Here is a 17,918-nt window from a genome sequence, read left to right on the forward strand (position 1 = left end):
GTTGGAGTTTAGAGTTGGGTTGGAGTTTGGAGCCCTACCAAACAGGGCCTAATAGCCAATATCTTTTTTTTCTTTAGTTTTTAGAGGCCATACAATCTAGGGGGGAACCCATGTCCCAAGTTACCCTGGTCATGACCTAGAGATTAGGAGGAAAGTCCAGTGCACGCTTTAAGTTTTCACTATGTTCGCATAAATTTAGCCTAAACTAAAAGGGAGTGTTACGATTGCATGGATCTTAACCTATTACCTGATTTGTTCATGATGCAATCCATCACAAGTACATAAAAGCATTATCCTTCATCATATATGACTTGTGAAGAGATTTCTCTTAGGGTATGTACAATGGAGACCACTGGTACTAGTGGTCTCAACCTGCCACATAGTATAAGACCATACAAAAGCCACACTACCTACAATATAGAGACCAGCACACAAACAGACTGTATAAACATGTGGCCAAGAAATTAAGACAACGTGTTGTACTATTTTGTCCGATTATCTATTATGTCTTGCGCTAAAACACTTGAAAAATATAAACTGTAAAATAATAATAGTTTGAGTTAAGTTACCTCTTCTCTATACATGCTAGATCCAACTATTTATATATAGTACATACAGGGGCGGAGCTAGCATAAAATAAAGGGGGTTCCACTTGCTTGCTTTACTCTGGTTTGAATCAAATTTAGCTTGATACGGGTATCTAAATTTGAACTGACAGAGTATATATATGGTGAAAATAGATAAACTATAGCTAAAAAAATTTTTGAACCGGGTTCTTGGGCACCCCCCCTAACTCTATGTAGCTCTGTCCCTGAGTACATAGGCTCTGTTTAGTTTCCACACGAAAACTTTCACTCTATCTCATTGAATATTTGGACACATGCATGAAGTATTAAATATAAATTAAAAAAACTAATTACGTAGATTGCGTGTAAATTGCGACGAATCTTATAAATATAATTGCTTAATTATTTGACAATGTGATGCTACAGTAAACATTTACTAATAACATTTACTGATATAGGGGATAACTTATATCTATGAAATATGTAACAGGTCATGACTTGGGTATTACGTTTCCTTGTATATTATGGAACGGCCTAGAGTCCTGGTTTGATAATATTGTAAAGTCGATTTAGGAAACCGATACCGTATTGGTTAAGGTTTTTATTTTGTAATCCTACCCCCATCCTATATAAGGTAGGCAGGAGGCCCTCTAGGGGGCATGATGACACAACCTGATCGTCAGATCAATACACACTCGATGGATTCAAATCCCCAAACAGGAGTAGGGTATTACTTCTCATTGAGAGAGCCTGAACCTGTCTAAACCTTTTGTCTCCGCATCCATCCATTTTTAGGTCTCGTGCCCTACCCCCTTTTACTATTGAAGAATTCATGTTTCGACAGTTGGCGCGCCAGGTAGGGGTACGCCGAGTTATCTATCAAGAAATGCGATGGAATCAACCTATGTCGTCGACATCATCTTCGCTCGAGACTCGAGTCGTCTGGTTTCTGTGCCATTGGAATTACTTTTTGATCTAATCAATCTACGACCGGACATTAGTCGCCGAGTCATCCTGCTGATCGGCAAGAGCAGAAGCCTTTACAACAAGCATGCAATGAAAACTCAATTCTACCGTGCAACAGATCAACTCCTATCTACCGGTGTCTTTTCTTTCCAATATTAAATTTTTCCGGCGAGATTCAGTTATCAGTTTGAAGCGGCCGGGGTCGACGTGGACTCGGACTCCAAACCAGAACCATTAAGCAACTGCACGTCATCAAACGATCAAGAAGGAATAGATGGAATAATTTACTGTAGTCATGTATGCTCTTGATGGTGCATAACTTGGCCTACAGCCGTACATTACGTGTTTCCTGTCACGAAGCTATCTACCGGCCAAACAGTTTTTATTTTTCTACAAAGCGCAAGCATTCATCAAGGCACACAGCTTGGTGTCGAGGTTATCAAGATCGCGATCTGACTATTCCAAGTCGATTTATATTTTTCACCAAAATTCGGCTGCTAGACCTTTGAAACAAGAGCTTCTGTATCACGAACCACTACCAGGTTTATCGTTTTAAATTTTCTTGCATAAATTAGATTAATTCGCAGATCACTAATTGTAATTTGATCTATTATTTTATGCATGTGCCGCCGGCCGCCTTCGTATACCGCCGACTGGTGTCCTCGCCTGCACGGCTGGCCTATTATGCCGCCGTTGTTGGGCGTCTACGTCTTCACCACCGGCCGCCTCGACTATCGCCGACTGGTGTTTCCGCCTGCACGGCTGGCCTATGCCGCCGTTGTTGGGCGTCTATGTCTTCACTGTTGGCTTGCTTCGCCGCCGCCGACTGGTGTTTCTGCCTATACGGTTGGTTGGTCACACCACCGTTCATGGGCGTCCACGTCTTCACCGACCGGCTTGCCTTTGTCGCCGCCGACTGGTGTCTCCGCCTACACGGTTGGCCTATTATGCCGCCGTTGGTGGGCATCTTCGTTTTCACCGTCGACCGCCTTCGTCGCCGCCGACTGGTGTCTTCATTGTTATTGATGGACGACTTTGTTTCCACATTGGCCACCTCTGCCATCACCAAGGGGAATATTACAAAGCTAAGTCATCATTAATTTTCTTTATATGATATTTTCCTTTTCCTCTGCCTCACTACATTAACTAGTTCGCCGTTGACTAGTGAGTCGGGGGCTACAGATGTTATATCATATTTTTTCAACAATTTCCATAATATTTATCTTGATTGCTTGCGAAATAATCCGAGTAACAATAAAGTGCCGATCGAGTTATGGAGTTCTATCTTCCTATGCTTTCCGTTTGGTTTCTCAATAGATAGTTGCCTTTGGACCGATTCCTAGCACCCGGGGGCTCGTTGGATGGACCGAGTAACGCAAGGTGCTAAGTATTACTCGGAATAAATCAAAAGCATAGAGATAAGATAATTTATTTTCTGCTATTTACAATTGCAAAAGTACCAGAGTAGTAAATTCTGACCCGTAAAACTTTGTTCCATTAATGACGAACTCATGTCACTCATATGCATGTTTAGGAAGTGCCTAGGCCGACTACCGGTGCTTGGGGGCTATGACTAGTCGGACAAAGTATTTAAACGTAATGAGTCATCTGCTCGGGGAAATTAAAATTGACAAGAGGAGAAATACATATTTATAAACATTTTAAAATACTTGAATTTTCCTCGAGTGTTATATTTACATCAGATACTACTCATCCTATCTGTTTGTTCTGTAGGATCCAGATCCAGATATGCATATAAGGGATTCATGGCTTTAAGCTTATCTCCTGCGCTTCAGGAATGGATCAGTCAGAACATCACCACCGGCTTGCATTCGCCGCCGCCGATTGGTGTCTCCGCCTGCACGGCTGGCCTATTATGCCGCCGTTGTTGGGCTTCTTCGTCTTCACCGACCGGCTTGCCTTCGCCGCTGCCGACTAGTGTCTTCGCCTACACGACTGGCCTATTCTGCCGCCGTTGTTGGGCGTCTTCATCTTCGTATCGACCGGCTTGCCTTCGCCACCGCCGACTAGTGTCTTCGCCTACACGGCTGGCCTATTATGCCGCCATTGTTGGGTGTCTTCGTCTTCACCGACCGGCTTGCCTTCGCCGCCGCCGACTGGTGTCTCCGCCTGCACGGCTGGCCTATTATGCCGCCGTTTGTTGGGCATCTACGTCTTCACCGACCGGCTTTCCTTCGCCTCTGCCGACTGGTGTCTCCGCCTGCATGGCTGGCCTATTATGTTGTCGTTTGTTGGGCGTCTATGTCTTCACCGACCGGCTTGCCCTCGCCGCCGCCGACTGGTGTCTCCGCTTACATGGCTGGCCTATTATGCCGCTGTTGTTGGGCGTCTACGTCTTCACTGCCGGCTCGCCTTCGCCGCCGCCGATTGGTGTCTCCGCCTGCACGGCTGGTTTATTATGCCACCGTTGTAGGACGCCTACATCTTCTCTGATCGGCCACCCCATATGACGCCAACTGGTGCTATCGTCTTCACGGCTAGCCATGTCGCCGCCACCGTAAATAGGCGCCATCACCTTAAACGCAAGCTGTCTACGTCTGCTGCCGACTGGTTTCTTCACTTCCATGGCTGCATGATTTTGCCAGTGTTGATTGGCCTTATCGTCTTCACTGCCGGTCATCTCGTCTGCTGTTAACTAGTGCCCTCGCCTCTCTGGCTGGTTTATACTGCTACCACTATTGATGGACGTCATCGTTTTCATTGCTGGCCACCTTGTCTGACGCCGACTGGCTTGTTCACCTCCATGGCTACGCGTTTTCGTCATCATTCTACTTCTTCCATCGCCGACTGCTTTGACACCATGGTGGAGCGATTTCATCTTTATTATCTTCGGCACCGGCAAACTCTATTGCCTCTACTTCGCAAGCTTTGCTACTTCACCAACCGCGACGACTACAAGAGTTTCGACATCTCGGCATACATCACCAAATATGATGCCGTGTTATTTTACTACAACAAGTGGTGTTCCAATCTTCAATATTTCTACTCGGATATCTTCAACACGTATCTTCACTCAAGCAATGACTACTCGATGACAAGAAGCTACAGTTCTCGACTCTATGTTCAGTTGTTTCTCAACTAACCAAAGAGGCGGGGGCTACACAAATACAAGACGCTCAAAATTCGACAAGCTTTATGTCAAAATGAAGCAATCAATCAATCAACGAGTCAATTCGGGGAGTTATTATCTCCGTCTTCACTTCAGAGCCGACATTTAATTTCAGCGACTCCAATTATTACACCGGCAATTTTGGCTTCTTCACGCCACCACAATCTACTCCAAATTTTTCCAGTATCAAGTTTGAGATTTAATCTACATGTTCGGGAGTTTGGAGTTATCAACCAATCAGCTCAGTTTTGACGAGTTGGACAACAGCATCTACTTTCCTCCAAGTGAAGCATCTGCAACAGCTATAACACCAAGTTCTACTGCCATCTTCATAAATCAAGGAACTTTGCATCAATCTTCGTTATACACACGCCCGCGCCAAGGAAACTACTTGAGCATGGTTTTCTTCTCAATAGTTTGATGGATTGTTGTTACTGACATCATCACCAGCACATCTACTTAATCGGCCCTGATGTCTCCGCCATTGCTAAGGAGTGACTACGTCCTCGTCGTCGGTTGCTTTTGTCATCACCGACTTTCATCGCCGACTTGTTATTTCGTTTTCACGGTTGGCCTACTACGCAACTGCCGATAGAGGATCTCATCGTTATCATCGGCTGCTACATCGCTATTGACTGGATCACCGACATCGTCATCTTCATCAACATCCTGTCAAGCCTCTTCAACATAGCCTACTCTGCTGCCGTTGATGGGCAGCTTCGTCATCATAGCCGGCTATCTCTGTTGCCGCTAATCATCATTACCGTCGGATGTATTTGCCGCAGCCGACTATTTTCTTCATCTTCATGATTGGTGGATTTCGCCATCATCGTTGATGCGCGTCTACGTCTTCATCGTCAGCTTGCTTTCGTCGCCACCGACTGCTCTGTCGTTGTTGTTGGGCGCCTTCATCTTCACTGCTAGCTGACCTGACTGCTGCCGATCGACTGGTTTCTTCGCCTCCACGGCTATGCATCTTCATCACCTTTGATTGGTGTCACTGTTTTTACTACCGCTGACATCTTCCGTCACTTCTGATGAGCAATATCGTCTTCATGTTGGTCATTTCATCTCCATGCCGACTACGTCATCTACCACCGATGGACAATTTCAACTACTCCAAAAGGATAAGCTATATGCTCAGGGGCTTACGAGCTCAAGCACAATGATCATACCTTCAAGTTGGCTTTTGTTCTAGATACAGGCAACATGCACTTGTAGTCCTGAGGTTATTTTCTATGCTCGAAGACTGGACTAATCCTTATTCCCCGTAAGGGCTATCAACCGAATACTTGTGCCAGTCGGGATTCAATTTTTATATCTATTTTGGAGTATCCCATAAGGGATAATCACTCAGATCAGAAGCTATTCATATGAGCTACACTTGGTTTATATCACCCGGAAGATTTATTACTCGGGAGCATGTTACATGCGTCATCCTTTAAAGGGTGTCGAAGGCATATTTTTTGGCCTAGACCTAATATGTGTGTAGCCCATATTTTCATATGTGGCCTGTCACGTTCTTTTAGGGACTTAGGCATTTTTTGCTTAGGCCAAAGTGCGCGTGATCAAGTGCTCAATACCTTAAAATACTTTTATACCACAGTTATTCAACTTTTTAGGAGTTGGTACAATGCATTTTAAAAGGTGCCCAACAGTGAAGTTTTTCATAGCTGCCCCGCTGACCTTTTTATGTAATCAAGGCGCTGTTTGGGTTTATATAGCAATTGATTGGATACAATATCATTGCTTTTTGCCACGTAAGTGTGCGTTTTTATTGACCAATATTATGGCTTAGGCTGATTATATATTATGGTCATTTTTCAAGCGGTTGGTAAATCATTTGAGTTTATTTACTCGGATTTTACACCATATATGCCATATATTTCCAGGTGTGGTGAAACTATGTGTCTTTTAGGGACTTAAGCACATCTGTTAAAGTAGTGTGCGCATGGTGTGTGCCCAATACTTTGGAAAATTTCTTTATTCACAGCATACAAACTTCTTTTATAGCTGATTTGCTATGTGAATTTTCCATGATGTACACAACTTTAGGTTGCTCGCATCATATTTTACAAAGCAGTCGGTATATCACTCGGATCATGTTATTCGGGATTCACACCGCATATGCTATATATTACTATTAAGTCACTTGGTTGACTACTTGGTTGGTTAGACTATTTATTCATTTACTATATGCTTAGTTTGTTCAACTAATCACATAGTCGGGGACTGCACCTAATTTTATTTTTCAGCTCTCCACAGTGTTCAGATTTGGTAAAAGTACTCGGGAGACCATGGCAAAGATGATTGAAGCACTCGGCTTTGGAGTAATCTGGTTTGAGAGAAGATTATCTTTTCGACTGTGAAGATCTCAGGGGCTACTGTGGAGAATATGGGTACCCCATACCCACACGGCATGGTTATCCGACTAATATAGGGGATAACTTATATCTATGAAATATGTAACAGATTATGACTTGGGTATTACGTTTCCTTGTATATTATGAAACGGCCTAGAGTCCTGGTTTGATAATATTGTAAAGTAGATTTAGCAAACCGATATCGTATTAGTTAAGGTTTCTATTTTGTAATCCTACCCCCATCCTATATAAGGTGGGCAGGAGGCCCTCTAGGGGGCATGATGACACAACCTGACCGTCAGATCAATACACACTCGGCGGATTCAAATCCCCAAATAAGAGTATGGTATTACCTCTCATTGAGAGGGCCTGAACCTGTCTAAACACTTTGTCTCCGTATCCATCCACTTTTAGGTCTCGTGCGCTACCCCTTTTACTATTGCCGAATTCATGTTTCGACAAGTTTACAGGCGGAATCCGTAATTTGTTTTGTTATTAGTCTATGTTTAATACTTTAAATATATATCCGTATATTCAATGTGATACGTCAAAACTTTTTACCCAATAACCCCTAGATGAGGATCTAAACACCGCCATAGTTACATTCTCGGTTAGAGCGAACACGCTTCTTTAGTTATAGTTAAAATATCCTTTAGGTTTTTGTTAACACCCGTCAACCTATATATGTACGAATACAACAACTACCATATTACAGTTTTACCCGGTAATGTAGTTGCAATTAATAGAAGGAACTTATATATCCCTCCTACTCTCAGAAAATGACAAGAAGATCTCGCACAAAATAAATGACAAGATCTCACACAAAATATAAGAAAGAAAAAGGGAACAACTAATATAGTAATGGTAATTGTAGCTAGCCCCATCAAAAGATATGTGATCCTAGCATAACTTGAGCCCGCCCACATACTCATGTTGCCGTTGCATCTATTCTGGGGTGTTTGGATCACATGAACTAATTTTAATCCCTTTTACATTAGATGTTAGAACACTAATTAGAAGTATTAAACGTAGACTAATAACAAACCCATTCCATAATTCTGGACTAATTTGTGAGACAAATCTATTAAGCCTAATTAATCTATAATTACCCTATGTGATGCTACAGTAAACATGTGCTAAATATGGATTAATTAGGCTTAAAAAATTTATCTTATAAGATAACTCCTATTTATTCAATTAGTCTATATTTAATACTTAAAATTAACGTCCAAACACACAGTACCACACGGTAAGAGCCGAGCCGAGAGCCAAGTGCAAAGCTCAAAGCTTTGAATTAGCTTAAGGTACACGTCAATGGCGTGCGGGACCACCTACCTAGTATCTAAGATAGCTTGACCTTGATTTGTCAATGCTGAAATGTCTGAAATGAAAACAACGACATGCGCCCATGGCGCATGCTGCTATCGATGGATGCATTCTTGGGAAACAAGTTGAACCTGAATGGCCGGCCAATTTGAGCCTCACGTGACGTACGATCCGGTGAATCAATTCCCCGTCAGTACGAGTCGCTTAAAGCTCACACATGTACATGCTGATGATCCTCTGTTTTTCTGTTTTTCTTTCCGCGGAGACTGGTCCTTGCATCTCATTATCATAAGTAACTGATACGTGGACCCACGTCTAGCAGGGCCATATGACACCTGCTCACGTTAGAGAATGGTAAGTAAGACCATATGCAACGCTCCACCGTGGAGCGTTGTCTCGGCTCTCCACGTTGGATTCAAGCGTCCTTGATAGTGGGGACCGTGGTCTCGTGACACCAGACGTGACCTGCAGAGGTTACAGTTTCCTCTATGCGCCTCGGCTCAGAGCCACAGTCAGAGCCACGCGTTGGGGGAGTCCGGATCCCCACGACGTGCTTGGTCCTAAGAAGAAAGAGAAACTTGAGAATTCAAATTTTCAATAAACTCACACGTACTTGCCCTCTTTATTCAACTCTTTGTGATGTTATCAGTACACATGACCATTCATTCAACTACCTTCGAATAAAACAAAATGATTTATTTGAAGAAAGAGAAGTAAATTTGATTTCGTCTGTTTAACTAATACATAGCCTCCTCCCTCTATTAAAAAATATAAAAACTTTTAGCTTTTAAAATTTGTTCGGGAATATATCAACTTCTTTTTACCAACTTTTCATCTTAATTAATTACGACTATGATTTATTTAACTAATCACAACTATAATTTATTTTTCTCAGTCTACTTCATCGTCTTTATCCAACATCATCATTATTTTAGCAAAATGTATGCGCTAAACCGACCTCATATATATCCAAGTGCACAAGCAGTATCACACAACACACTATAAAAAAGACATAGAAAAAATAACAGCATTTGAAGTTTGGTGAGTAAAGTATTAGATATATGATTGTTTTCATCTGGAATCTTCATCACTACGTACATGCATATATTCATCAACACAAATTCTATGTCAGCGTGATAGGAATAGATAGATAACAAAAAGTTTCTACATCATGCCATTTGGATTGTTCTTAGCTAGGTGAAAAAAGCCATTAACCTTATTTCCCAACCTAACTCTCGAAAGAAAAAAAATAAAGAAAGACAAAACATAATATAAAGATTAGATGAAAAAGAAAATGCAAACAACAATCCTCCTAATTAATCGAGCTGCACATGACACAAGGCCCCAAGAGTGATGTATAAACGACTTCCAGAAAATCAAGAAGAAAAAGAAAAAAAATGAAGCAACAAACGTATTCTAATTTTGATAGATAATTTCACTTGTTTTACTCCTAGATAAACTCAGTTACAACCTGGCTCATCTTATCATCATTGCATCACAACAAATCTACATGGCATCACAAATCGATCGAAACAATCGAAGAGCAACCATCTCACAGTCCACCCAATTTAGATTCTTTTTCCAGGTGACCAAAGAACAAAGGAAATTTATTTTGGAAGAAAGAAAAGAAACATATATCACAAAAATGCATAAAACCACTTCCAGGGAAAAAAAAGGTAAAGGAGAAAAAACAACAAAAACTGAGCAACAACAAACTCACCGAATTTTGATAGATAAACTCACTTTACAACGTGGCTCATCTAATCATCGTTACATTACAACAAATCTATGTGTCATCACACACATCGATCGAAGAAAAAAACCCAAGAGCCAACCACCTCATCCTCCACCCTATTTGGACTCTTTCCATGCGACGAAACCAATTTACAAACCTTACACAAAGTCACACAGAAAGAAGAAAAAAAAAGAAGGAAAGAAACAAAAAGGCAAAACTGAAATCCTCCTCCTAATTAAACACACACGTAATCTAATCCAGCCACTGGTAGTCACAATACGATGACGTGCCCACCGCTCTAACACTGTCACTAAAAGGTTAGACTTTTTTGGGTTCTTGTGCAGAGAAAGAGAGAGAGAGAGAGAGAGAGAGAGAGAGAGAGAGATTGTGGATGCGAAAACCGCAGCTGGGGGCGGCGGTTCTGCGTCCTCGGTCGCTTTCCATCCGGTGGGCGCATCGCGTTTTTGCGGTTTTTGCTTCTCTTCTTCTTTATAAGGAGCAGCCAATTTGGTGAGGCGAGCCGTCGATTCGCCACGAAACCCAACCCGTCAACGCTGCCGCTGAATCCTCTCTTTCTCTCTCTGTTCTTGGTGCTTCCGCCGCCATGGCTGCTCCCAGCGTCGCCGTCGACAATCTCAACCCCAAGGTGGTGATCCTGCGCCTCCTCATGCCCGTTTCTTGATTTTTTTTCTTTTTTGTTCTTCTCTTCTCTCCCTCTGTGGGGGTTGTAGAGGCTCTTGAGGAAAGATTGCATTTTCGATGTGATGTGGTGTGAGGATAGGGATTGGCTCGGTTTCGGACTTCCGGTGGAGTTTAGGGGTCAAAAGGAGGGATTTTTTGGTCCCTATTCTTAGTTCGACTTCTTAGCGTAGCAAATTGAGTATCCAATGGTCCTGATGTTGTCATGGAAGTGATTCAGAAGGGGATATGGGTGGGCAGTATGGTGCTCTTGTTTTAGATAATGGAAGAGTTTTGATAAGATGGTGTTCTAATTTGATGGAGTGGGTTGTGCTCTGGTTTTTTTCTCCAGTGTAGTTATCATGCTTAGTTCTTGTTCTTGTGTTCTGCTTGTCTAAATCTGTGAATTCAAGGTGCCCAGTCCCCAGAAACGAGGAATTATCACACATGCAGTGAGGAGGATCTTTCAATTAGCAGGGTAGTTGCCATGAGCAATTTTTAGTCTGCAGACAGTAATAGTTTTGTGGTTAATTAGAGATGCAGTTCTTTTACTTGGATGCTGTTACTTCTATTAACACAGAGGTAGATCTCAGTACTGGTTGAGCAGCTGCTGGCCTTCAGTTTTTGCCTTTTTGCCGTGATCGAACAGTGCCATGTAACATCAGCATCTCTTTTCCCTTTCAAAATGGAATATGGCAATTTGAATGAACTGTTGTCCCACTTCTGCTACCAAATAGTGACATGAAGATGCTGAAGCACCATATTGTTGTTTCAGTGAGAGCAGAGGGTGCTGCTCACTTGCTCCGATGGCAACTTGTGTCTTGTGAAGATTCAGTTGGATTTTAAGGAGATAATTATGCATTAGAATATTTAATAGCAACTGCTTTTAACAAGTTCTTTTTCCCTGTAGGCTTATAAACCTGGAAAAAATATTATATTTTGGGTGTTGTGTTAAACAATGGGGAATAAATATCTGTTACCTTCCTCATGATGTCATTTTCATGCTATATTGGTTCCTACTATTATTGAAAATTGATTATGATGCTTTGCCTATTTGGCAAGCTGGATAATATTGTGTTATTCTAACACTTTCAAAAGTACTGCCCGTGTGGTCTGCTTTTCATTTTCAACTTGCGCCATTCAATAATTAATTAGCATTTAGCTCTATCAGCTGCACTGAAGCAAAACAGTAATATAGCATAGTATCATGGCCACTTTATCTATGTGTATATATTATATTCTTCCCTGCAGGAATTATTATTATTACAGTTACAGTCACATGATTGCTTAACTAAATTGAATGTCATCCACTATCCTGCCATATAGTCCTAAAAATTGATGCCCTTGACAAGTTTATAACAGTTTTAGTTTGAGAATGCAATTGCAATTTCCTTCCTGAAGATTACTTGTTCTATTTACTGGATTTCTAGTTATTTTCTCTCCATCTCTTGATCAACCAGGTGCCTATTCTAGTGCCTAACTAATAAGCTTACCCGTGCAGGTTTTGAATTGTGAGTATGCAGTGCGGGGAGAGATTGTGATCCATGCTCAGGTATCTTGAGTGACGTCGGTGTGTTACTTTATAATGGTTGTAACCCGTGCAGTTTTGATCTTTTTTTTCATTTGTATTCTTCTTGAATGAAAAGTTAACCAGCTAGTCCTATGAACCTTTTAAATTAAAGTGATTTTTGTTTTATTGTTCATTAACTTTTAGGTACTTTGGCAATAGAATAGGGATTGAATAGTTGACAGTTGAATATAGCTGTTAGAGCGTTCGGTGACAATTCAATTAGTTTGCTGAACTTGATTATAGAAATGTTATTTTTATCGCACAATCTTGCTTTTTTTTTTGGAAATGTTGAATCCATATGGTTTTGTTGGAACCTACCACCAATTAGTGTCAATTAATTACTTAACTGCCTAGCTCGCAGAGAATAAAGTAGTCATTGCTGAGATATATAAAGGGAGAATAGTCAGTTAAGTTTCACCGTATCTAACGAAAAGGTTTATCTTGTTGTCTGTGTTTGTCTAACAGTATAAACTTCTTATTCACATCTCCTTGACTTCCCCTGCAGTAGTAAACTGTGCTGTTGTTTTTACAATAACTCAATTACCTGCTTATAATTTGATATCTATTTGTTTTCTTCTGTTTCCAGCGCCTGCAGCAACAGCTACAGACTCAACCAGGGTCTCTTCCTTTTGATGAGGTTAGTAACTATCAATTTAACATAAAGGAGCTTTTCCTAGTAGATTATTTTCTCATTCTGTTTTCCCCTTGCAGATCCTATACTGCAACATTGGGAATCCCCAGTCTCTTGGTCAGAAGCCAGTTACATTCTTCAGGGAGGTATGTGGTTATCTTGCCTTCAAGTTTTACATTTTGTTTCCATGATATTCACATGCTGTATTGCAGGTTATTGCTCTTTGTGATCATCCATGCTTGTTGGAAAAGGAGGAAACCAAATCATTGTTCAGGTGAATATCGGCACCTTTATTTTATCAGCATCAAACAGATATGCAGAGAACTTAAATGGAGATATCTAGTGCAAACACTCACATTCCTTTAGTTTGCTTACCATATACTTCATCCTTTTGTTTCTCTCTACTGATTGAGTTTTGACTAGAAATATTACATGTTAGTTGAGCATAGGAGTTTCAAAAACCAAAATCTTATTGAGAAATTTTCAAGGTGGTTTATCCCTAGTTAAAAGGGCTAGGACTAAATCGATTAACTATGCAACTGGCATATCACCCTAACTTAATTTCTAAAAGAGTTCTGCTCATGAACTTCCATAAATAGTTGACTATCATACTGAAATTTGAAATTCTAGTGAGTATCTGATGCCCCATCTTTGCTGCAGTGCTGATGCCATTTCTCGAGCAACAACAATTCTTGCCTCGATTCCTGGAAGAGCAACTGGAGCATACAGCCACAGCCAGGTGAGCAGCTCAGCCTGATACATTTACTCACTACAAAGAAAAAAAAAGAATCTTAATTTCACCGTACTCATTTTTCCTAGGGCATCAAAGGGCTGCGTGATGCAATTGCTGCTGGAATTGCATCACGTGACGGATACCCTGCAAATGCAGACGACATTTTCCTTACTGACGGAGCAAGCCCTGGAGTAGGAACTTTACCTTCTATTTAAATCTTACTGGACATTTTTTGAATAAACAGGAAGCAGTTCGAATCTCATTATGATGCTATTCTCCCCCTCTGTTTTAGGTTCACATGATGATGCAGTTACTGATAAGGAACGAGAAAGATGGCATTCTCTGCCCAATTCCTCAATATCCTTTGTACTCAGCCTCCATTGCTCTTCATGGTGGAGCTCTTGTATGTTTTGAATTCTCAGCACATTTTCAATATGGCTGCATTCATGCTGCACCAAAGCCTAATTGAGAGCATTTTGTTTTAGGTCCCGTATTATCTTAATGAATCAACAGGCTGGGGTTTGGAGATCTCTGACCTTAAGAAGCAACTCGAAGATTCTCGGTTGAAAGGCATTGATGTTAGGGCTTTGGTAGTTATCAATCCAGGAAATCCAACTGGGCAGGTTTGCATTCATTGCTTTCTTGTCTAATTTAGAGAGCATCTTGGATCGTTGCAATTTCTGTTCACACCATATTCTGCATGTATCTACCTAAGGCATATATATTTGCAATTCTTGTATCTTTTTATGTGATTTTCCATTGTTAGGGAACATATGTATTTTTGTTTGTCTGCAATGTGCATGAAGCATTTGCAGCTGGTGCAGGTACCCAACAAAAGAACTGTAATCATGTTTTAATTCATTTGCAGGTTCTTGCTGAGGAAAACCAACGGGACATAGTGAAGTTCTGCAAAAATGAGGGACTTGTTCTTCTGGCTGATGAGGTAAGCGATTGTTACTTGAGCAACTCCACAACAAACTTTCAGCTGCTTAATTCCTTTTCGCTGTGCTGTCTGTAACATCAACACTATTCATATTGATAGGTGTACCAAGAGAACATCTATGTTGACAACAAGAAATTTAACTCTTTCAAGAAGATAGCGAGATCCATGGGATACAACGAGGATGATCTCCCTTTAGTATCATTTCAATCTGTTTCTAAGGGTAAATACGATGATCTGTTTTCTTATTTTCTATTGGCACTGGATTCTCAAAAGGATTTTCTTGCTGACAACAGGATATTATGGTGAATGTGGCAAAAGAGGAGGCTACATGGAGATTACTGGCTTCAGTGCTCCAGTTAGAGAGCAGATCTACAAAGTGGCGTCAGTGAACTTATGTTCCAATATCACTGGCCAGATCCTTGCCAGCCTCGTCATGAATCCACCAAAGGTCAATGTTCTGTCATTGTTTAAATTTCTACCTAAGAAAGTGCAAAAGTCTCTAATCAGATACCATTATTTGATTCTGCAGGCTGGAGATGCATCATATGCTTCATACAAGGCAGAGAAAGATGGAATCCTCCAATCATTAGCTCGCCGTGCAAAGGTATACCAGGATTCCAATTCTCTTATACTGCTAAATGATATCTGGGAACAAATTGTAGAATTGTTTTTTTCTTGATGGCAGGCATTGGAGAATGCTTTCAACAGTCTTGAGGGAATTACATGCAACAAAACTGAAGGAGCAATGTACCTCTTCCCTCAGCTTAGTCTGCCACAAAAGGCAATTGACGCTGCTAAAGCTGCTAACAAAGCACCTGATGCTTTCTATGCCCTTCGTCTCCTCGAGGCAACCGGAATTGTTGTTGTCCCTGGATCTGGATTTGGCCAAGTGAGTCAACTTAATCTTTATACGAAGAATATAATATGCTTGTGCTTGTATCTGCTGATACTACTGGTTTGGACATATTAAGTCAAAACAAATTTTCCTTAAAAGATTCAACATCACTTTTTATGCCACCAAATAACAATCATGGTTTTTTTTCTCATAAGTTCCTGAATATATCTTTGTGTTGAGCTTCTGCAACAAATATCTGAAAATAATTATCCCTGAATAGAACTTCTCATACTATTGCGTTCTTACCATGCTATTTGGTCAGTAGATATTTTGTACTCCCTCCGTCCTTAAATATTTGACGCCGTTGACTTTTTAAAACATATTTGACCGTTCGTCTTATTCAAAAAAATTAAGTAATTATTAATTCCTATCCTATCATTTGATTCATTGTTAAATATACTTTTATGTATACATATAGTTTTACATATTTCACAAAAGTTTTTGAATATGACGAACGGTCAAACATGTTTTAAAAAGTCAACGGCGTCAAATATTTAGGGAAGGAGGGAGTACTAAAAATTTATTACTGGCATATGGTGATGTTATCAACTAAAAAGATTCCCGGGACACATCATGTATCTGCCTCTTTTGTTCTGTTTCAACAACTATCTTGTTATAATTCTGGGTGTCCAAACCTGAAAGCTACTTTGAAGTTTATGAACAATAAGCACTCCATGCACTTTATTTTTTGGCATATCCATGGTACTGATTTTGTTTTCCTCTTCTACTCCAAAGGTTCCTGGCACATGGCACATCAGATGCACAATCCTGCCACAGGAGGAGAAGATCCCCGCGATCATCTCCCGCTTCAAGGCATTCCATGAGGGCTTCATGGCAGCGTACCGCGACTGAATTGCCATTCACCATTGAACAGATGGGGAGTTCTATACAAGCCTGATGGATTTTCCCCAGGCCTTCTTTTTTTTTTGTCCCCATGATAGCATCATCGTGTAGACCAAAACAAAATAAATCAAAGCCAGACATGCTTTTTTTTAGTGTGCTAATCACAGAGGGTACTGAAAAACTGATGCCTTCGATGGCAAATTGAGGAGAAATTTACCTGCCATTTCGTTGTTGTGCCTGTTACTGTATAAATGTTAAGATTTTGGTGCAGAGGCAGCTATAGTTTTGAGATGTTGGAGTTGGCTGAATTGTATGAGAATGGCTTGATCTGATTGTGAGACCCACCAGCTATTCATCTCTGATTTGAATAGCGTTGGTTGGTAGGAGTGCTGCTGAACAAAATGCTCTGAATAAAATGAGACCTTTCAGTGTCTTTTACTCTGCTGTGCTGTCTACTGTAAATCACAACTTGCAAATAGTAAATTTTAGTATAGATTTATAATGCTTAGGTTAAAGATTCCTGCGGCACATGGTATTTGTTTCCTTGATGGTAGAAACAGAATCCCAATAATTTCAATCTATTTTTAAGGACTTGTAAATATATGTGACTGGATTAAATTTCATTATAAAATAAACATACTTATAAGCATATCTTAACACACTTAATTTTTTATAGAAGTTGGAAATAAATCGGTAAATGTTCCTGCTAAACTAAGTACAGGTAACTTGTTTTTTTCTCGTGATTTTTGACCATTTGCCACTCTCTTCAATAACACATTCTCAAATAATAGCAACCTCCCAGTGACTTGGATTGTTTGTCACCCGGGTCAAAAAAAATTCTCCACTTTGCCATTCTTATCTTTCAGCTTAGGCAGAGTTTATTCCAAACTTTTTCTTCAAACTTTTAATTTTTTCATCACATCAAAACTTTCCTATACACATAAACTCCCAACTTTTCCATCACATCGTTACAATTTCAAGCAAACTTTCAAATTTGGTGTGAACTAAACACACCCTTAGTAAATTGGATGGACCGCATCCCGTCGCCACCATGAATCATGTAGCACCGCTACCGACCAGAGCGGCGCCCCCGCAGCTCCTTGAGAGATCTTACCACCCGTCGCCGTTGTTTCCTCACCGTCTCCTCCTACACAGGTTAGCGCTGCCGCCATTGCGTCGATCTTAATAGCAATCACTCGGCACGAGCAGCAGCACCGCCATGGGCTTGCTCGACCTCTTGCATTGCTTGTCATTTTAATGAGAAGAGATGAGAGAGAAGAGATCAGGGTAGTATGGTCATTTGCTTTTCCAGAGCCACATCACTCAGCTGATGTGGCAACGTTTTAGGTCCAAAAGTGGCTTATATGAGCAGTCCCCATGACAAATAATCAGTTATTGGAGAGGGTGGCATTTAAGAATGTGACATTAAAATAGAGTAAGGATCCTCTACTACATCTATAATAGTTGTCGCTGACATGTGGAATTGGACCCACCTGTTAGCCACCGTCAGAACAACTTTCCTACAAAGGGTCAGAGGCG

At 40.8% G+C, this 17,918-nt stretch overlaps 1 protein-coding gene across 1 annotated transcript; it reads left to right on the plus strand.

The window, feature by feature from the left end:
- The first annotated feature begins 10,439 nt into the window (after window positions 1-10,439).
- Window positions 10,440-16,821, plus strand: LOC127752683 (alanine aminotransferase 2). The gene is made up of 15 exons (XM_052278086.1): window positions 10,440-10,732; window positions 12,266-12,316; window positions 12,921-12,971; window positions 13,046-13,111; window positions 13,178-13,239; window positions 13,626-13,704; window positions 13,785-13,889; window positions 13,991-14,101; window positions 14,184-14,321; window positions 14,567-14,641; window positions 14,741-14,861; window positions 14,935-15,089; window positions 15,171-15,245; window positions 15,327-15,530; window positions 16,272-16,821. The coding sequence occupies exons 1-15, from the start codon at window positions 10,691-10,693 to the stop codon at window positions 16,386-16,388; spliced, it is 1,452 nt and encodes a 483-aa protein (XP_052134046.1). The 5' UTR covers window positions 10,440-10,690; the 3' UTR covers window positions 16,389-16,821.
- Window positions 16,822-17,918: the final 1,097 nt, after the last annotated feature.

This window comes from Oryza glaberrima, chromosome 10 (assembly GCF_000147395.1).
Source record: "Oryza glaberrima chromosome 10, OglaRS2, whole genome shotgun sequence".
Taxonomy (NCBI): Eukaryota; Viridiplantae; Streptophyta; class Magnoliopsida; order Poales; family Poaceae; genus Oryza; species Oryza glaberrima.

What these genes read in the sequence shown, in the direction of transcription:
- LOC127752683 (XM_052278086.1), top strand. Translation starts at nt 10,691, where the DNA reads ATGGCTGCTCCCAGCGTCGCCGTCGACAATCTCAACCCCAAG. An exon ending in CAGTTACATTCTTCAGGGAG is followed by an intron (nt 13,112 to 13,177) that starts GTATGTGGTTAT and finishes GCTGTATTGCAG; the next exon opens with GTTATTGCTCTTTGTGATCA. An exon ending in CTGGATCTGGATTTGGCCAA is followed by an intron (nt 15,531 to 16,271) that starts GTGAGTCAACTT and finishes TCTACTCCAAAG; the next exon opens with GTTCCTGGCACATGGCACAT.